The sequence below is a fragment of the Mobula birostris genome, chromosome 2 (assembly GCF_030028105.1).
Source record: "Mobula birostris isolate sMobBir1 chromosome 2, sMobBir1.hap1, whole genome shotgun sequence".
Lineage (NCBI taxonomy): Eukaryota > Metazoa > Chordata > Chondrichthyes > Myliobatiformes > Myliobatidae > Mobula > Mobula birostris.
In genome coordinates, this window is record NC_092371.1 from 43,562,623 (window position 1) to 43,585,007 (window position 22,385).

General features: G+C 37.5%; 1 protein-coding gene across 1 annotated transcript in view; it reads right to left on the bottom strand.

Annotated features, from left to right (window-relative positions):
* slc9a8 (solute carrier family 9 member 8) overlaps positions 1-22,385 on the bottom strand; it is a 112,332-nt gene that overhangs the window by 41,306 nt on the left and 48,641 nt on the right. The window contains exons 5-7 of the mRNA XM_072240173.1: positions 15,903-15,986; positions 7,847-7,948; positions 83-117 (exon numbers count right to left, since the gene is read on the bottom strand). Of these exons, the coding sequence (XP_072096274.1) occupies positions 83-117; positions 7,847-7,948; positions 15,903-15,986 (221 nt within the window). The remainder of the gene's footprint in view (positions 1-82; positions 118-7,846; positions 7,949-15,902; positions 15,987-22,385) is intronic.

The following is a 22,385-nucleotide window of genomic DNA, read 5'->3' on the forward strand; positions in this document are numbered from 1 at the left end:
CCATGCAAGCAACAGCAAAGCCCTCAAAGAGACACCATTAAATAATTCTTTACAAAAAAACTGTTAATGTGGAAATAATCACCTGTCTGTCACTGTGAGTTTATAGATAACCTCAGCCTAAATTGAGAGAGAAAAAGCAAGTATTAATATTGAATTAAATGTGGGTTACTTTCAGAAGCATACAACCCTTGTTTAAAGCCAAGCTATTTTCACTATTTTGTCACAACATAGGAAAATAGGATAAGTATTTGAAAATGTGACTATTAAATGTAGTTTTTCAATAGAATTCTCTTGAAAGCAGAGGTAGGAGGCGGAAAGATTAAAATTGAGATGGTGCATTTGTCGCACAGGAGACTCAGATTCGTAGACAGGACAAAAAAAACAAACGCTTTTTTAAATTTTGGAAGGGACCCTTATTTCATCCTTTATCAGTAAATAAAATAAGAGGGGTATCTATTTTTATTAATTCTAAAATCCCTTTTTTTCATTTTAATACTGTTACTGATTTAATTGGAAGATATTTAATTGTCACTGGTTTGTTGTGTGATCAAAAGGTGGCTTTGGTGTGTGTATATGCACCCAATATAGATAGCCCTGAATTTTTAAAGAAGCTATTTTCTGTATTGCTGAATTTAAATGAACATAAGTTGATTATGGGCGGTGACTTTAACTGTTGTCTTAACCCGTCGATTGACAGATCGTCCACCAATCCGTTACTAATATTAATTGTAAACTTGTATTAATTCTTTTTTTTAAATTAGAATACTATCTGGTCGACATTTGGAGATTTAAATTTCCTAAAGAAAAATATTTTTCTTTTTTCCCCCCATGTATACCATAAATATTCAAGAATTGATTATTTTTTGTTGAATACGCGACTGGTGTCCTCTGTTGTAGAGTGTGCGTATGATGTGATTGCGTTGTCAGATCATGCACTTATGAAACTAACTTTGGAACTCATGGATAATATTTACATACCTCAGTGGAGATTTAATATTTCATTGTTGCAAGATTCAACTTTTGTAAATTTTATTAAAGAACAAATTTCTCTATTTTTTGAATTGAATACAACTGAGAGAATGTCAAATTTGGTTAATTTGGGATGCCATGAAATCTTTTCTTAGAGGACAGATAATTTCATTTTCGGTAGGTTCAAGAAGGAAAACTAAGGTGAAACTTTTGCTGATCACTAATAGGATTAAAGAAATAGATAAACTCTATTCAATAAAGCCTAGTGAGGATCTCTTTAAGGAAAGGGTGGAACTCCAAGCACGACATGATTTGCTTTTGACTTTTCCCATTGAACAGCAACTTCTTAAATCCAAAAGCCAATTTTATATACATGGAGACAAATCAGGCAAACCATTAGCTGGTCAGTTAAAAGCAAATATGGTTGGAAGACAGATCCTGAAAATACGAAGACCTGATAGAACTGCAATGGTAGATCCTTATGAAATTAATAAGATATTTATGGATTTTTACTCTAATCTTTATGATTCTAAATTTTTAGATAATATTACCTTTATGAATAGTTTTTTGCAAAAATTAAATATACCTAAAATCTCTATTCAAGATATGAATACATTAGATGCACCTAACAAGAGGAAATAGCAAGGGCTATATCCTCTCTCCAATCAGCTAAGGCTCTGGGACCGGATGGATATACAGTGGAACTTTATAAGACTTTTACTGATATACCTCAGTTATGTCAAATTTTCACTGATTCTATGTCCTCTGGGACTCTCCCAAAAGTGTTCTATGATGCCTCAATTTCTCTAATTCCTAAAAAAGATAAAGATTTATCTGAATGCACCTCTTATAGACCAATTTCTCTATTGAATGTGGATTTTAAAATTCTAAGATCTTGGCTAATAGACTTGAGAATATTTTACCTACTGTGATTTCCAATGACCAAACTGAATTTATTAAAAATAGATATTCACATTTTAATATTCAAAGATTATTAAATATTATTGACTTCTCCATCTAAAGAATCTGAATGTGTTGTTTCTCTTGATGCAGAAAAATCTTTTGATAGGGTGGAGTGGTCTTACTTATTTGAGGTTTTGGAAAGATTTAATCTTGGCCCAGGATTTATTTCCCGGATTAAATTGATCCATCATGCTCCTATGGCTGCTGTTGTAACTATTAATCAAAAATCTCCCTATTTTAGATTACATAGGGGTACTCGACAGGGACGCCCTCTTAGCCCTTTACTACTTAACTTGGCCTTAGAACCCCTTGCTATTGCTCTTAGAGATTCTAACACTGTTCAGGGTATTAAGAGAAGGGACAAAATACACAAGGTTTTGTTATACTCAGATAACCTATTAGTTTATATTCCAGATCCTAGGAAATCTACTCGTTCTTGGTTATCTATATTTTCTGAATTCAGTAGTTTTTCTGGGTATAAATTAAATTTACATAGAAATGAGTTTTTCCTAATAATAATTACTTGGATCCAAATCATCAAATACCTTTTAGTATTGCTAAAATTTACTTTACCTATCTTGGTATTAAAATTACTAAAAATCAAGGATCTCTATACGTATATTTTTTTTCCCCATTAATTGGCTACACCAAACAAATGCTTTCTAAATGGTTGCCTACGACATTATCTTTAATAGGTTGAATTAATGCTATTAAAATGATAGTTTCACTGAAATTTTATATATATTTCTGGCAGTTCCTTCCTTTGTTCCTGAAAAGTTCTTCAACAGAATAGATTCTATAATTTTATCTTATATTTGGAACAATAAAAATCCGAGATTGAGTAAACCCTTATTGCAGAAATTAAAAAAGGATGGTGGTATGGCTTTTCCTAACTTTAGAATGTACTATTGGGCAATAAATATTCGATATATTACTTTTTGGATTCACTATTCAGATATACATGAATGTCCTTCATGGTTGGATTTGGAAGTAAATAAGGATTCTCTTTGGCCTCTTTACTGGGAGCTCCTCTTCCCTTTTTGTTTTCTAAGATTAGCAGACAAGATTATAATCCTATTATTAAACATACGTTAAGTATTTGGTTTCAGTTTTGTAGATTTTGAGTTAAATAATTTTATTCTTTCTAGTAATATCCACCTCAATTACTTTTTTAAACCATCAATTTTGGATAAGACCTTTTTAATTCGGAAAACCAAGGGAATAATAACTTTTTCAGATTTGTTTTTAGGGGACTGTTTAATGTCTTTTTCTCAGTTAGTGGATAAATATGATTTATCTAATGTACACTTTTTTAGATATTTACAAATTATGAATCTTTTTACGTGGTTTGCTGCCAAATTACCCTTCTGCTTATTCATCTAATATGACAGACGCCCTCTTTCAGTTTAAAACCATTTCAAAAAGGGCTGATACCTATAATCTATAAACAGTTATTGAATTCACAAATGATATCTAATGATAAAATTAAACGCGCTTGGGAATCGGAATTTCAAGAGTCATTTTCAGATAATCAGTGGAGTAAAATTTTTCATTTGGTTAACAACTCATCTATTTGTGCCCGTCATTCCTTGATACAGTTCAAAGTAGTGCATCAAGCCCATATGTCAAAGGATAAACTAGTGTGTATTTTCTCCAATATCAGTCCTATTTGTGACAGATGTAATACTGAGCTGGTCACTTTAACTCATTTGTATTGGTCTTGTATAAAGCTAGATAACTTTTGGAGAGATATTTTAAAATACTATCAAAAGTTTTGGATCTGGATCTACAACCTAATTTGCTTACGGCAATCTTTGGGATTATCCCATCAGAAGCAGGAAATATTCTTGTTTCCACTCAACGTATAATAGTCTTTTTGACCTTACTGACTAGGAAAACCACTTTATTGAAGTGGAAGGATTTGAATCCACCTTCGGTCTTTTATTGGCCCTCCTCCATTATGTCCTGTTTAAGTTTAGAGAAAACAAGAAGTCGGACATTTGATACATCCTTTAAATTTGAGCAAATCTGGCAACCTTTTATCCAATATTTCATTTAATTTGATTTATTACCCTTTCACTTTTTTTTCCCGAAGTTTTAGATTTGATCAGAAAGTCTCTTTTTTTGGTCGTATCCTCAAAATGGGCAGCCCAGTCCCTTTATTTTGGTTTTCTTTTCCTATAGTGTAGTGTTTTTTTCTCTTTTCATTTAAAACCCAATGTTTTTTCCTTTTTTTTCATAAACTGATAGAGGAGAATTGCTATTTTCATTTTTTAAAATATATTTTATACTAGTTTCACAATATCTATGATTTTGACAATGTCTATCTTAATCAGTTTATATTGTTACTGACATATATATTTGAGATAATTCTCCTCGATTGTATCTATGCTCCTTTTAAATTAATAAAAAGATTAATAAAGAAAGAAAGATCCCCCTCCAACTTTCAAATCCCTTACTCACTCTTCCTTCAGTTAGTCCTGACGAAGGGTCTCGGCCTGAAACGTCGACTGCACCTCTTCCTAGAGATGCTGCCTGGCCTGCTGCGTTCACCAGCAACTTTGATGTGTGTTGCTAGAAAGATGCATTTGTCTACATTGCTCATAATAATTATTAATTTGGCTCAGCTAATGACATTTACTTCTATCCCACAATTTTGATTCAAGAATGTTCTACAATCAGAGCAAACATTAAATAGAAATCTATTTAGGAGATGGCAAAAAAGAACACTAAAACAGTTTTCTGAATGGATTGCCAATCACTGCCTAAAAAGATTAAAGTTTATGTATATTTGTTGTCATTTAACGTTTGGCATGTACCAACTCGAAGTTGTATTTGCCAATGTACCAGTGGTGACAATATTTCAAATAATACACTGGTTTCATAAGATCTTGGAATATCCTGAGCAGCGAAAAGTGCTGCATACATTCATTCATCCTTTGATTAGAGTCAAGAAGATTCTGTAGTTGTACATGAATACAGAGGTACAAAACAGGGGTTAAGAAGCCACATCCGTGTTTTCCTCTCCTCTGTCCATTCCTTGTTTACATCTTAGTATCATCATCTTTTGCTTTGCTACACTATTCCTTCTGTTATTTAATCTCTCCTGCCTTTCATCTTTTCAGTAACCTCCACAGTTAGCTACTTTGTCAGTACAGCTTGTTATATCTCACTCTTGCAATTCTGATAAAAGACTTGTAACATTAGCTTATCTTCTTTTCACGGAAGCCACCTGAACCAGTCCATATTTCCTTTTTTTTCCTCCTGTTTTTTATTTTCGGTCCCAACAAATACGATGTTTTGCTTTTGTTAAATTGGATGTTACTGACTTTTTTTCATTTCAGAGATCTGTATTCAATCGTCATTCTCTTAGGTAGTGCCTTGGGGGTCAAGGATGATTTGTTTGCAATTCAGCACTGTGGATTCTAATGTGACAGAGGACGACAAAGTGGGATTTAACAGATTTTTCCACAGATAGAGCACCAAGTACATTTATAGTTATTTTATACTGATTTTAGTCATTTGTCAAAGAAACCAAGTAACAATTTCCAATGGACCTATAGTGTCTCCTTGTCTAATTTAAGTAATGATGGCTTTGTTGAGTGACATTAATATGTCATGGTAACTTCTGGAACATCTGGCACCCACTTAACTGTGATCTAGATAGTTGAACATAACTTGCCTAGAAATGGAATTTTTTTTTTTTTTAAAAAAAGTATTGTTAGGTGCACAGTTTTCATTAATAAGAAAAAAGTCTGAAGAATTCTCCTCTGCTATGGAATTTCATAAGGAAAGCAAGTTAAGTTAAGTTCTGGCAGAACAAGTATGCCAGCTGACGTATACCATGGCTGGTACGAACGACTCTGTTTGAAGGAAGATAACTATACTTTAATCACTAAGAAAGCAGGGAGGGAAAAGACAGAAAATTATTGACCAGTTAGCCTGACCTCAGTGGCCAGAAAGATGTTGGGAGTCCATTATTAAAAATGAGGATTTGGAGTACTTGGAGGCACATGATAAAATAGGCCTTATTGTGCCTGACAAACCTGTTCAATTCTTTGAGGAAATAATAGGCAGGATAGACAGAGGAAAGTCAGTGAATGTTGTTTCCTTGGAATTCCAGTAGGAATTGAAAAGGTGCCGCACATGAGGCTGCTAAACAAGGTAAGAGCCCATGTTATTATAGGAAAGATACCAGCATAGATAGAGGATTGGCTGACTGGCAAAAGGCAAAGTATAGGAATAAAGAGAGCTTTTTTTCCAGTGTCTTCTGGAGACTAGAGACCTTCTGCAGTAATCCAGTGTTGGGAACACTTCTTTATGCAATGTTAGCTTTCATTTCGAGAGGACCAAAATATAGAAGGATGTAATGCTGAGGCTTTAAAAGGCATTGATCAGGCTGCTCTTGGAATACTGTGGAGGCTTTAAAAGGCATTGATCAGGCTGCTCTTGGAATACTGTGACCAGTGTTGGGCCCTTACCCAAGGAAGAATGTGTAGCACTGGAAAGGATCCAGAGAAGGTTCACGAACATGATCTGGGAACAAAAGGATTAACATATGAGGGGTGTTTGATGGCTCTGGACCGGTACTTGCAGGAATGGCAGAGTGAGAATCTCATTAAAAGCTAGCAAATATTGACAGGCCTAGATAGAGTAGACATTTAGATGTTTCCTAGTGGAAGAATCTAGGATCAGAGGACACAGCCTCAGAATACAAAGATGTTCCTTTAGAAAAGAGAGGAGGAAGTTCTTTAACCCAAGGGTGGTGAATCTGTGGAATTCATTGCCATAGATGTCTGTGGAGGCCAAGTTATTGGGTATATTTAATGCGGAGGTTCATGATTAGTAAGGACATCAGAATTTAATGGGGAGAAGGCAGGAGAATGCCCTTGAATGGGAAAATGCTACAATAGTGGATACAGTCCAGTCCATCACAAGTAAAACCCTTCCCACTATTAAGCACATCTACATGGAGCGCTGTCACAGGAAAGCATCATCACCACTGACCCCCAACATGCAGGTCATGCTCTCTTCGCACTGTTGCCATCAGGAAGGAGGTACAGGAGCCACAGGAGCCTGAAGACCCACACCATCAGGTTCAGGAACAATTATTACCTCTCAATCATCAGGCTTCATCATCCATCACTTAACTGTTCCCATAGCCTATTGAAATCACCACTCCCATGGACTATTTGTCTCCTGTTATCTATTTATTATTTTTTTTGTATTTCCACAATTTTTGTCTTTTGCATGTTAGTTGTTTGTCCATTCTGTCAGGGGTGCCCTTCATTGATTCTATTGTCTTTCTTGTATCTACTGTGAATGCCCATGAGAAAATAAATCTCAAGTTTGTATATGGTGACATATATGTACTTTGATAATAAATTTTCTTTTTGAATGAGGTTGATAGGGATAATAAATCAGTCACGATTGAATGGCAGAACAATCACAATGAACCAAACATCCCAATGTTGCTCCTTTGTCTTGTGGCCCTATTTTCAAATCCTTAATGAAGCAGTGTGTCAGTTTGAACCATTTGTGACACTGACACGACCCAGCTATAAGCAACTAGCATGATTCTAGAAGAGAGAAAAATTTCAGATGATCAGAAATCCTATTTATCCAATTCTGGTGCAATTATTTTTCATTACATTTTAAGCTCTCAATAAGTAATAATTTAATAAATTAATGGAACAAACATAGATGAGAAATAATTCATGCCACCTTTGTCATACAAATTGCACCAGCTTTAAATCAGAATCAGAAACAACTGCAGATTTTAGTTCCTCAAAACTTCAGGAACACTGACAAAAAAATAAGCATAAATAAGATAAATCATGATAACTCCTTTTTAAAGGACCAGATCAAAGTTTAAGACAGAACTAAGATCAAAAGTTTACGTTACACAACTTACCTTACCAAGAAAGTATACACCACCACCTACAATGAAAGCTGAAATTGCTGTGCCAAATACAGCAAAGAGAGTAATGGATCCAATATTCTGGAAGAAATTTCCCTGAAATAAAAAAAATTAAGAGTGTAAACACAATTTGCATAATGACAATGAAAATGAAAGGTTTTGTGGGAGTTGTGTGATTAGACTGCTCAGAATGTATATATAAAAAAATTAATGTTAAGCATGCCTGCTCGTACTTTCCAAGTTTTATGTTTTGTAAGGAACAAAAGAATTGCAGGGTTATCCACATTTCCTTCCAACATTTAAGGGGTCATCTAGCCCATCCTGGCTTGCAGAGTAATCTCACATGTCCACTAATTTTCTTTATAGCTTATCCTCCCTATACTAACTCCCCACAAATTCCACCATTTACTATACATCAGGAAAGCGGTTAGTTTACAAATCTCACATCTCTAGGGTGTGGCAGGAAACCAGACATCTGCCCAATGATAGGAAGAACATGCAAAATCTGTACTGCAACATTATCCAAATTCACTGAACTGTGCCTGGCACTTCTAACCATGTTCTCCAACTGCCTGGATCACCTTTGAACAAAGTTTAAAATGTAATCACTCTTGAATCAGTAAAGAACTTTGAAAAAGAGTATAGGAATTGGTTTATAACAAAACTAAACATGCACCATGTTTCAGTTATGTGTACTTCCTGCACGAGAAGCCATTTTACACAAGTTTAAGGTGATAGTACTTGTTCCAGCTGAAATTTAGATCAGCATTTCTCTTCAGGATTCACCTTAGCACAGGCGTCATTTTTTTATATATCATTACACATGTAATGACATTGTTAGATTACATACAGAAAAAGGATCAAAAAGGTTGCACCCTAAAGCTTTGCTGTTCCCTCACAATACCATAAGGTAGAAAGTCAGGAACTATAACTGAATTAAACGGACCCCTATTTTTCTTGAACCTCCAATATAGTTGTTTCTGCTGAAAGGCAACACGACATTAACAAGGAATACAGTATCTAAATATTGTGATCTACAGCCCTAGTGACACTGTGGCTGTGGTCTGATCCTGGTACCACTGTAGGTTCATGGATAGTAAATATTTAGTGGATGAACCAAACGCAGACAATGGAACTAGTTTAGATGAACATCTTGGTTGGCATGGATGTGCTGTGCTGAAGAGCCTATTTCTGTGCTGTATTACTATATGACACCATTTATAAACTGTCCCTACCTTCAATTTCCACAAATTCAATAAAGGACAATGTTTTTCTCAGAGAATTAACTTCAACACAAGAAAATCTGCAGATGCTGGAAATCTAAGCAACACACACAAAATGCTGAAGGAACTTAACAGGCCAGATAGCATCTATGGAAAAGAGTCAACAGTCAGTGTATTGGGCTGAGACCCTTGCTTAACATCAGTGGTAAACCCAGCTATCAGTCCTGTCTTGACACAAGGAAGTTCCATTTTCAGTTTAACAACTATAAGTTGGTGACAGCCAATTAAGCACAGAGCAAACCTTCAACACAGCAGAAATCTGCAGTACCTGATAAAGTGCAAAGATAATTTCTAATCCACTGTCTCATAAATATAATATGTATTGTGTCATTTGGCAAATTTGCAAGCTTTCTTGCTTACAGTTTGTGAAGATTAATTATGGTTTCAGATCAGGTAGATCTGAGTGTGTGCTATGATATCTAAATGGCAAGTTCAGTAATAAACTCACCCTGGTTTTTTTTTCCAATTGTAAGACTTAGCCATAATATCTTGCAAGCACCTTCTGATTGTCAAGTACGAAGTTTACTCATGAAAGGAAAGGATAACATTCAAAATTGGCATAGCATTGAATATTTACATTGATCTGTTCCCATTTTATTTTTGTTTTCAAATTAAATCTAATAGCAAGCATGAGATCAGGGTTCTACCATTTTCTCAGAACCAGTAAAATGAAATTGTTAATGAGATGTTCTAGTCATGATTTCCAGATATAATTACAAACCCCATTTCCAGAGAAGTTGGGATATTTTCCAAAATGCAATAAAAACAAAAATCCGTGATATGTTAATTCACGTGAACCTTTATTTAACTGACAAAAGTACAAAGAAAAGATTTTCAATAGTTTTACTGACCAACTTAATTGTATTTTGTAAACATACACAGATTTAGAATTTGATGGCTGCAACACACTCAACAAAAGTTGGGACAGAGGCATGTTTACCATTGTGTTACATCACCTTTCCTTTTAATAACACTTTTTAATCGTTTTGGAACTGAGGATACTAATTGTAGTAGATTTGCAATTGGAAATTTTATCCATTCTTGCTTGATATAAGACTTCAGCTGCTCAACAGTCTGTGGTCTCCGTTGTCTGATTCTCCTCTTCATGATGCGCCATACATTTTCAATAGGAGATAGATCTGGACTGGCAGCAGGCCAGTCAAGCACACGCAATCTGTGTCTACAAAGCCACGCTGTTGTAGCCCGTGCAGAATGTGGTCTGGCATTGTCCTGCTGAAATAAGCATGGACGTCCCGGGAAGAGACGTTGCCTTAATGGCAACATATGTCTCTCTAAAATCCTAATATACGCCTCAGAGTCAATGGTACCTTCACACACATGCAACTCACCCATGCCGTGGGCACTGATGCACCCCCATACCATCACAGATGCTGGCTTTTGCACCTTCCGCTGATAACAATCTGGATGGTCGTTTTCATCTTTGGCACGGAGAACTCGACGCCCGTTTTTTCCGAAAACTAGCTGAAATGTGGACTCATCTGACCACAGCACATGGTTTCATAGTTTTTCAGTCCATCTGAGTTGAGCTCGGGCCCAGAGAACTCGCCGGCTTTTCTGCATAGAGTTGATGTATGGCTTCCTCCTTGCGTAATACAGTTTCAAGTTGCATTTCTGGATGCAGCGATGGACTGTATTGAGTGACAATGGTTTTCCGAAGTCCTCCCAAGCCCAGGTGGCTATAATTGTCACAGTAGCATGACAGTTTCTTAGGCAGTGCCGCCTGACGGCTCGAAGATCATGCACATTCAACAGTGGTTTCCGACCTTGCCCTTTACGCACTGAAACGTCTCTGAATCTTTTCAAAATATTATGTACTGTAGATGTTGAAAGACCTAAATTTGCTGCAATCTTGCGTTGAGAAATGTTCCTTTTGAACTGACTAACAATTCTCTCACGAATTTTGGCACAAAGGAGTGAGCCACGACCCATCCTTGCTTGCAAAGACTGAGCCATTGATGGACGCTACTTTTATACTCAGTCATGATACCTCACCTGCTATCAATTAGCCTGCTTAATGTGGAGTCTTCCAAACCGGTATTACTTGAAGATTCTGTGCACTTTTCAATCTTATTTTAACTCTGTCCCAACTTCTGTTGAGTGTGTTGCAGCCATCAAATTCTAAATTTGTGTATATTTACAAAATACAATTAAGTTGGTCAGTAAAACGATTGAAAATCTTTTCTTTGTACTTTTGTCAGTTAAATAAAGCTTCACGTGAATTAACATATCACAGATTTTTGTTTTTATTGCATTTTGGAAAATATCCCAACTTTTCTGGAAATAGGGTTTGTATATTGGTGGGAATAAAGAGCACAAACAGGAGTAACATAACAAGGATCATAGATCAATTATAAAAATTCACAATACGTTCTCCCTAAAATCACAATCTCACTTCAATACTATTGGCAATGAGGAATTAGAAACATAGAAAACCAACAGCACAATACAGGGCCTTCAGCCCACAAATTTGTGCGGAACATGTCCCTACCTTAGAAATTTCTAGGCTTACCTATAGCTCTCTATTTTTCTAAGCTCCATGTACCTATCCAAAAGTCTCTTAAAAGACCCTATCGTATCCGCATCCACCACCGTTGCCGGCAGCCCATTCCACACACTCACCAAACTTACTTCTGACATCTCCTCTGTACCTACTACCCAGCACCTTAAACCTGTGTCCTCTTGTAGCAACCATTTCAGCCCTGGAAAAAAGCCTCTGACTATCCACACAATCCATGCCTCTCATCATTTTATACACTTCTATCAGGTTACCTCTCATCCTCCGTCACTCCAAGGAGAAAAAGCCGAGTTCACTCAACCTATTCTCATAAGGCATGCTCCCCAATCTAGGCAACATCCTTGTAACTCTCCTCTGCATCCTTTCTATAGATTCCACATCCTTCCTGTAGTGAGGCAACCAGAACTGAGCACAGTACTCCAAGTGGGGTCTGACCAAGGTCCTATATAGCTGCAACATTACCTCTCGGCTCCCAAGTTCAATTCCATGATCGATGAAGGCCAATACACCGTACGCCTTCTTAACCACAGAGTCAACCTGTGTAGCTGCTTTGAGCGTCCAATGGCCTCGGACCCCAAGATCCCTCTGATCCTCCACACTGCCAAGAGTCTTACCGTTAATACTATATTCTGCCATCATATTTGACCTACCAAAATGAACCACTTCACACTTATCTGTGTTGAACTCCATCTGCCACTTCTCAGCCCAGATTTGAATTCTATCAATGTTCCGCTGTAACCTCTGACAGCCCTCCACACTATCCACAACACCTCCAACCTTTGTGTCATCAGCAAACTTACTAACCCATCCCTCCACTTCCTCATCCAGGTCATTTATAAAAATCACGAAGAGTAAGGGTCCCAGAACAGATCCCTGAGGCACTCCACTGGTGACCGACTTCTATGCAGAATATGACCAGTCTACAACCACACTATGCCTTCTGTGGGCAAGCCAATTCTGGATCCACAAAGCAATGTCCCCTTGGATCCCATGCCTCCTTACTTTTTCAATAAGGCTTGCATGGGGTACCTTATCAAGTGCCTTGCTGAATCCATATACACTACATCTACTGCTTTTCCTTCATCAATGTGTTTAGTCACATCCTCAAAAAATTCAATCAGGCTCATAAGGTACGACCCGCCCTTGACAAAGCCATGCTATTTCTAATCATATTATACCTCTCCAAATGTTCATAAATCTTGCCTCTCAGGATCTTCTCCATCAGCTTACCAACCACTGAGGTTAGACTCACTGGTCCATAATTTCCTGGGCTGTCTCTACTCCCTTTCCTGAACAAAGGAACAACATCTGCAACCCTCCAATCCTCCGGAACCTCTCCCATCCCCATTGATGATGCAAAGGTCATTGCCAGAGGCTCAGCAATCTCTTCCCTCGGCTCCCACAGTAGCCTGGGGTACATTTCATCCAGTCCTGGTGACTTATCCAACTTGATGCTTTCCAAAAGCTCCAGCACATCCTCTTTCCTAATATCTACATGCTCAAGCTTTTCAGTCTGCTGCAAGTCATCACTACAATCATCAAGATCCTTTTCCATAGTGAAAACTGAAGTATTCATTAAATACCTGTGCTATTTCCTCCAGTTCCATACATACATTCCCACTGTCACACTTGATAGGTCCTATTCTTTCACATCTTATCCTCTTGCTCTTTACATACTTGTAGAATGCCTTGGAGTTTTCCTTAAACCTGCCTGTCAAGGCCTTCTCATGGCCCCTTCTGACTCTCCTAATTTCCTTTTTAAGCTCCTTCCTATTAGTCTTATAATCTTCTCTCTGAACCTTTTGTAAGCTTTTCTTTTCTTCTTGACTAGATTTATTACAGCCTTTGTACACCACGGTTCCTGTACCCTACCATAACTTCCCTGTCTCATTGCAGAACTCCACACAAATATCCCCTGAACATTTGCCACATTTCTTCCATACTTTTTCCTGAGAACATCTGTTTCCAATTTAAGCTTCCAATTTCCTGCCTGATAGCCTCATAATTCCCCTTACTCCAATTAAACACTTTTCTAACTTGTCTGTTCCTATCTCTCTCCAATGCTGTTGTAAAGGAGATAGAATTATGATCACTATCTCCAAAATGCTCTCCCACTGACACCTGACCAGGTTCATTTCCCAATACCAAATCAAGTACAGCCTCTCCTTTTGTAGGCTTATCTACATATTGTGTCAAGAAACCCTCCTGAACACACCTAACAAACTCCACCCCATCTAAACCCCTTGCTCTAGGGAGATGCCAATCGATATTGGGGAAATTAAAATCTGCCATCACAACTCGGTTATTATTACACCCTTCCAGGATCTGTTTCCCTATCTGCTCCTCGATATCTCTGTTGCTATTGGGCGGCCTATAAAAAACACCCAATACAGTTATTGACCCCTTCCTGTTCCTAACCTCCACCTACAGAGATTCTGTAGACAATCCCTCCATGGCGTCCTCTTTTTCTGCAACCCTGACACTACCTCTGATCCACAGCGCCACGCCCCCACCTCTTTTGCCTTCCTCCCTGTCCTTTCTGAAAGATCTAAAATTCAGGCTATAAAAATATCGTTTTGAACCTATGTAATCTCTGGCTAAAAGAATAATTGGGACTGAAGAGGGATTTTTGAACTAAAGTAAACTCTGTCTTCAGAAGTCAGCAAAAAAAAAAAAAATGGCTTATACCAGTTCAGTCTTAATTTGCAGAGAGACATTGAGAATTTGATGAATTGTACCCTATACCCTTGTTTGAATAGGGAGGGAGGAGGACTCACTGATAAGGACAGGAAGGAATATCCATCTGCAATTAAACCTTACACTTTCCTTTGTCCAACATAAAGTAGTGTCTGATACTAATGGACGTTTTGTTATAGTTTCAGGAAAACTAGATAATAAATTAATAGTATTTGCCAACATGTATGCCCCAAATGTAGATGATCCAGGATTCTTTGAACATTTTTTTTTCCATTTTTACCAGATCTGAATCTTTATTCTTTGGTGAAGAGAGGAGATTTTAACTGTTGGCTAGACCCAATTTTAAACCAATCATCTTCTAAACCAGTGTCACTTAATAAATCAGCTTTTTTTTTTTCAATCCTTTTTATTGAAGTGTGGCGCTTTTTTTTTACATCCTTTAGATAGGGAGTATTCGTTTTTTCCCCATTTTCATCATACATATTCCAGGATTGATTTTTTTTTTTAAAAATCGATAGTCAAATGATTTCATCAGTTCGTTCCTGTGAATATAAAGAGGTTGCTGTTTCAGATCATACTCCTATATTTCTATCTTTAAGACTCCCTGGTCTTCCTCAAACCAACAAATTCTGGCATTTTAATACAACTTTGTTATCTGATAAGGAATTTTTAAAATTTCTAGAGAAGCATATTATTTTGTTCTTTGAAGAGAATAAAAAGGAAGCGACTTCTAATCTTATTGTATGGGACACTTTCAAGGCCTACATTAGAGGACAAATTATTTCTTATACTTCAAGACTTTCTGAATTATTTTCAAAACTTTCAAAACCCTCAATTTGTTGTTTAAATTTAGATGTTCGTTATTATTAATTTTTATTATACGAGAAGGTATTTTACCTTTTTATCTCCTTAATAAACAGCTTCGGTCTTGGTAGGGGTTAGACTTTTTTTTGTAATAAATTAGTATATTTCAATATAACTGTCTAACCTACATGAATACGGGGTAATGAGATTGTTATTATGAACAGATATAATGTAATTGGTAGTTTTTTTTAACATATATACACTTTCTTATACTCTGTATTCTTCTATGTAGAAACTAATAAAAATATTGAAAGAGGACCCCCCATCAAAAAAAAAATGTGATTTAGCGGACTCTCTTATCTGTAACTAAGTTTTGCACTAACAGACTTGGTGGGCGTACCAATTCAAATGACATCTTGCAACAGTAATGTATGGGACTTACTATGTATAAATATACGGCTGTAACCTAAGTGAGCTCACTTGTTGGATGGTGGCAGTACTTAACGTGTCTTCCCTTCGACAACTGGGTCTCAAACTCCTGCAGAAGGGTGCGCAATAAACTGTTGTAACTATAAGAAGCTGGTCTCCCGAGTTTTATTCACATTTGACTTTAACAGCAAGGGACGCCAAGTAAATAAAGAGGGCTTTAAACCAGAAGAAAAATAAAAAGCTACAAACTGACACAAACAATTTGTCCTTCCATTCTTTCAGCTCAACTGCCCTCACTTACCTTGTGTAGGGAGTATCCGGATTCAAATATAATAGGTGGAAGTAATAAAAGAAAAAACATGTTTGGCCGAAACATTTCTTCCTCCTGTGGAAGTAAAAAAATATATATTATGGCTCAGTAGCAAGGGTATTGGCAAAATACTTTGGAAAATAAGATATCACTCTTGAACTTGATCAATTTTCTCCTGCACTGCTTCATTCCAAAAGAAATTTCACAAGTTAATTTCACTTACACAATTTAAAAGGACAAAAACAATGAAATAATAATTAAATTATGTAAAGATTCTGACTGAAAATTGCTGTTGCTCCTATTTTTTTGTTTTCTCATATTTACATACAGTATGCTTTTGCATTAAAGATACTGCACAAATCCAAATCCTTCTCTTCAATCATTTCGTCATGACATACACTTAAACCTCACCAAAAAAACTGGTTTGGGAATCGTGGTTAATACTCCATTTCTACATCCTCAGGTCATGATCTAGTTAAGAAAATCTCACTAAACAAAATTTCAATCACCTCCAATTGAAAATAAAGTTGGAGCTGTGTTAGAATTAACTTTGTTTCCCATAAAATCCCACAGCAGTAGGCAATAGTCAGTAAGCTTACAAACTCGTAACAGCACCAGTTTGCAAGGACAACTTCAATTATGCAATTAAACTACAGAGTACCACAGAACAAAAAATAGGCACTTCAGCCTGCCAAGTTTGTGCCAGTTATCTACTGTCCATTTACATTAACCTCTATTTTAAAATAAAATTTCTCCCCACATTATCATAATTCCCATGAGATTCTAATAGTGACCAACACACCAAGGTCAATTTACAGTGCCAAGTAACTGATTAACCTGCACATATTTGAGATATGGAAAAATGCATTCACATAGAAGTGTTGCAAACTCCACACAGACAGGACCCACGGTCAGGAGTGAATCCAGGTCTCTGTTACTCTGAGGCAGTAGCCCTACTAACTATACCACTGTGTTGCCTTAATGGTGCTGAGCCAGCATTTAATAATCTATCCTCAACTACCCTCAAAATGATGGTGGTAAGCTGCGTTTCTGAACCACTACAATTCCCCAGCTACGAGTATATCCATAGCCGTAGCTGAGTAATTTTGGTAGAATCCAAAATTAGTTCTTATGAGCAGGTTGTCAATAGTCAAGTGATTCACCCTTTCATCACTGCATTGATGACTGTGAGCAGAATAATCAGGCAATAAATGAACAGGTCGGATTTGTGCTGTTTCTTGTGGAGAGGACATACTTGGCACTTTTTCTCATTCTTGGGTAGAAGCCAGGATATTAGCTATTTCTGAACAACTCAGCCAAGGGTGTGGCAAGCTCTGGAGAAAAGGTCTTCTGTACTATTGCTGGAATATTGTCAGGGCTAATAGCCTTTGCTGAATCCAATGTCTTTAGCTGTTTCTTGATATTACAGTACATAGAGTAATTTGAATTGGCTGAAGACTAACATCCATCGTGCTGGGGACCACTGGAGGAGGCCCTACTTCTGGCTTCAAAGGAGATAGCTTGATAATAAAAAATGTGCTCCTTGGAGGTAGTTACAATATTTAAAGATTTTATGGAATGTCTGGAGGCCTCAGGTTTAATTTTATCCTTGTTTCCTAGGCCTTAAGAACACTCAGGAGCTGAAGGAAAACAGAGTTAAACAGAATGGAAACAAACTCTACAGCCCAACTCAATCGTATCAAACAAGATGCCGACCTAAGCTAGATGTATCTGTGTGAATTTGGTCAATATCCATCTAAACCTTTCCTATCCACATACTTGTCCCGACGTCTTTTAAATGCTGTAATTGTACCCATCTCTACTAGTACTTGTAGCAGCTCATTCAAACAAGAACTAGTAATCTGATAGGTCATGGCCTACTGGCTTTTCTTAATTCAATTATATATTTCAATCATAACCTACTCTTCACAAATTCAAATTGGTTCACTCTAAAAATATTGTCCAAGATATTCAATTTTTCTATCCTTAATTATAGTTTCCAGTAATAGGTATATGGTTAATCAGTCTACAATCTTTAGTGTAATGACTCTTCAATATTTCTCTCACAACTGTTACTAGATATCAGTAATTAAGTCTTAACATGGAAGTATAGGGAATACAAACTATAGTGCCAATAAGAAGTATTCAACCTCCTTTGGAAGTTTTTATATTTTATTGTTTTACAACATTGAATCAGTGGATTTAATTTTGCTTTTTTGACACTGATCAATAGAAAAAGAGTATTTTGTGCCAAAGTGAAAACAGATCCCTACAAAGTGATCTAAATTAATTACAAACATAAAACGCAAAATAATTGATTGTATAAGTATTCACCCCCTTTAATATGACACACCAAATCATCACTGGTGCAGCCAGTTGGTTTTAGAAGTCAAATAACTACATAAATGGAGATCTAATTTTGGAGACCTATGTGCAGTCAAGGTGTTTCAATTGAAACCTACACCTTATCTGGAAGGTCCAACTGCCGGTGCATCGGTATCCTGGCAAAAACTACACCATAAAGACACAAGTACACTCCAAACAACGCCACAAAAAGGTTACTGAAAAGCAGAAGTCAGGAGATGGAGACAAGAAAATTTCCAAGTAACTGAATATCCCTTGGAGTACAGTTAAGTCAATCATTAAGAAATGGAAAGATGATGGCACAGCTGTAAGTCTGCCTAGAGCAGGCAGTCCTCAAAAAATGAGTTACCATGCAAGAAGGGGGCTAGTGAGGGAAGAGACCTGCGCCAACTCTGGAGGAGTTGCAAGCTTCAGTGGCTGAGATGGGAGAGACTGAACATACAACTGCTGCCCAGGTGGCTCACCAGTCACAGCTTTATCGGAGAGCGGCAAAGAAAAAGCCACTGATGGAAAAAAAAACTCACATGAAATCTCGGCTAGAGTTTGCCAGAAGGCATGTAGGAGACTCTGAAGTCGGCTGGAAAAAAGCTTTATGGTCTGATGAAGGTTCTATGGTTTCAAACAAAGTTCAGCTTTTTGGCCATCAGACTAGCACTATGTTTGGCATTAGCCAAACACCGCACATCAATACAGTTAGTGTCCTGGTCAGAGTCTAGACTTCAATCCATTTAAGAATTTGTGGCTGGACTTTCAAAGAGCTGTTCACTCATGATCTCCATACAATCTGACAGAGCTTGAGTAGTTTTGTAAAGATGGATGGGGAAAAATTGAATTGTTTAGATGTGCAAAGCACCTATCCATACAGACTCAAGGCTGTAACCACTGCCAAAGATGCTAAATACTGACTTGAGGGGGTAAATACTTAAGCAATCAATTATTTTGTGTTTTGTATTTGCAATTAATTTAGATCACTTTGTAGGGATCTGTTTTCACTTTGACACGAAAGACTCAGTATCAAAAAAGCCAAATTAAACCACTGTGGTTCAATGCTGTAAAACAATAAAACGTGAACAGTTCTGGAGGTGGGGGGGGGCAGGGGAGATACTTTTTATAGTACTGTACACAGTCCAGTCCTTATCAGGGGATTAAAGGTGGAGAAGCTCAGCAGTTTTCAATTCCTCAGTGTTATCAATTCAAAGGATCTGGCCTGGGCCCAGCATCTAAGTGCCATTACAAATAAGGCACAGCAGCACCTCTACTTTCTTAGAGGTTTGCAGAGATTTGGCATGTTATTTAAAATTTGACAAACTTATATAGATTTGCAGGGGGGAGTATAGTGACTGGTTGAACACCGCCTGGCATGGAAACACCAAAGTCCTTGAATGGAAAAGCCTACAATAAGTATTGGATACATAGCCCAGTCCCCTACAGGAAATACCTCTCCACCAATGAGCACATTGATAAGGAGCACTGTTGCAGGAAAGTAGAATTCATCATTAAAGACCCCTACCATCCAGGCCATGCTCTCTTCTCACTGCTGTATCAAGGAGGTACATGAGCCTCAGGTCCCTCATAACTAGGTTCAGGAAAATTTATTTCCCCTCAACCGTCAGGACCTTGAACCAGAGGGGATAACTTCACTCACTCCAACACTGAACTGATTCTACAACATATGGACTTGTGATGGTATTGGGTTTGCTTACTGCAGTTCTAAAGTAAAAGGAAGACCTTAAGCCTTATCGGATACTATCACTAAAGGGAGGTTATATTGCAACCACCCAATCTTCAAGGACTAGTTTACTTCCAGTTTACTGTCCACAGTGAGCTTAGCTGTCACTACACAATCTTTAAATGGTGGGACCCCTCCCCCAGCCCCACTCCTCCAAGGAGAAGATACTTTCAGCTAACGGACTAGGTTAAACACAGCTCATTTATTTTCAGTGATGCACATTTAAGTCCACACAACACGCTTAAAGAGGCATTTAAAACTTAGGGGACTTCTCTTTCAAACACGTTCAAATCATAAGCCATCTCTAAAGCACAAAGTATTTTCAAAACACACATTACAATTCTTAGAAATTAACAAGCTATACCAAAGATGCAGACAACAAATTGTCCATTGTGCAAATCAGAGCCAGAGGAATGGACTTCAGTCCACCCTCTGTTTCTTTCATACTTGATGTTCCTTATCCAATTTCACAATAAGCCTGAACTGCTCTATACATTTAGTTTCTTTGCCACTTGGGTGCTTTCACATGTATATATTTCCTCCAATACCCTTTTTACACAAAAGGTCCAAAGGTCTCTTGGAGACACAGTTCCAAGATTAATGCTGTAAAGCTAACTTTGTTGAGTACATAAAACTCCCAATTTATCAATAGATCAGTTATTGATAAGCAAAGTGGTCTGCACACTTCCTTGAATTAAGCTACTTAGTCAGCTTATCTGTTTTGAAACAAGGCAAGTTAAATTACCCATTGTTTTATAATGCACACCTTAAGCAATAAACCAGATGCAATAACCAACATCCTACTTCCTACAGACAGTGCATCTACTATATACAGAGCTTGTTTGTAAAGCTGTTATACAGACAGTGATTGTTTGCTGCCTTCCATTTACCACAAGAGCATAAAGACATAGGAGTAGAATTATCGATATGCACTGTTAATTCATCATGGCTGGTCCATTTTGCCCCTCAACCCCATTCACCTGCCTCCCCCCTTGTAATCTTTCATGTCCTGGCTAAAACAGACCTATCAACCTCCGCCTTAAATACATGCAATGTCCTGACCTCCACAGCCGAATGTGGCAATGGATTCCACAGATTCACTTCTCTCAGTATTAGATTCTTGCTTTTATATTCTAGTCCTCTCAAAATGAATGCTAATGTTCCATTTTCTTCCTCACCAGTGACCCAACCTGCAAGCTAACCTTAAAGGAATCCTGCACAAGGACTCCCAAGTCCCTATGCACCTAATATTTTGAATGTTCTCACCACTTAGAAAATAGTCTACACTTCTATTCCTTTCACCGAAGTGCACGGCCATACACTCCCTGACTCTATTCCATCTGCCACTTCTTCGTCCAGTCTCCTAATCTATGTCCTTCTGCAGCCTCCCTGCTTCCTCAACACCATCTGCCTTTTCACTTATCTTCATATTGTCTGCAAACTTAGCCACAAAGACATTAATTCCATCATCCAAATCATTGACATATAATGTAAAAAGAAGCCGTCCCAACATGGGCTCTGAGGAACACCACTAGTCACCGGCAGCCAACCAGAAAAGGCTCCCTTTATTCCCACTCTACTTCCTGACAATCAGCTAATCCTCTATCCATGCTAGTATCTTTCCTGTAATACCCCAAGTTCTTATCTTGTTCAGCAGCCTCATGTGCGGCACCTTGTCAAAAGCCTTCTGAAAATCAAGTACACAACATCTACTGATTCTCCTTTGTTGTTATTTCCTCAAATAATTCCAGCAGATTTGTTAGGCAAGATTTTCTGTTAAGGAAACCATGCTGACTTTGACCTATTTTACCGTGTGCCTCCAAGTACCTTAAGACCTCATCCTTGACAATAGATTTCAACGTATTCCCAACCACTAAGATCATGCTAAAAGGCCTATAAATTCCTTTCTTCAGCCTCCATCCATTCTTGAAGAATAAAGTGATATTTGCAATTTTCTAGTCCTCCGGAAACATGCCAAAATGTAGTGATCCTTTAAAAATTATTAAAAATCCACTATCTCTTCAGCTATCTCTTTCACAACCCTGGGGTGTAGTCCATCTGGTCCAGGATTTATCCATCTTCAGACCTTTTACCTTCCCACGCACTTTCTCCCTAGTGTAGCAACAGCACTCATTTTTGCCCCCGACACGCTGAAACTTCCAACATACTGGTAGTGTCTTCCACAGTGAAGGTTGATGCAAAATACTTATCCAGTTTGGCCCCATTTCCTTGTCCGCCACTATTGTTTCCCCAGTGTCACTTTCCAGTGGTCGGATATCTACTTTCACTTCTCTCTTACTCTTTATACTGTATATCTGAAAGACACTTTTGGTATCCTCTGATATTATTGGCTAGCTTACCTTCATATTTCATCTTTTCCC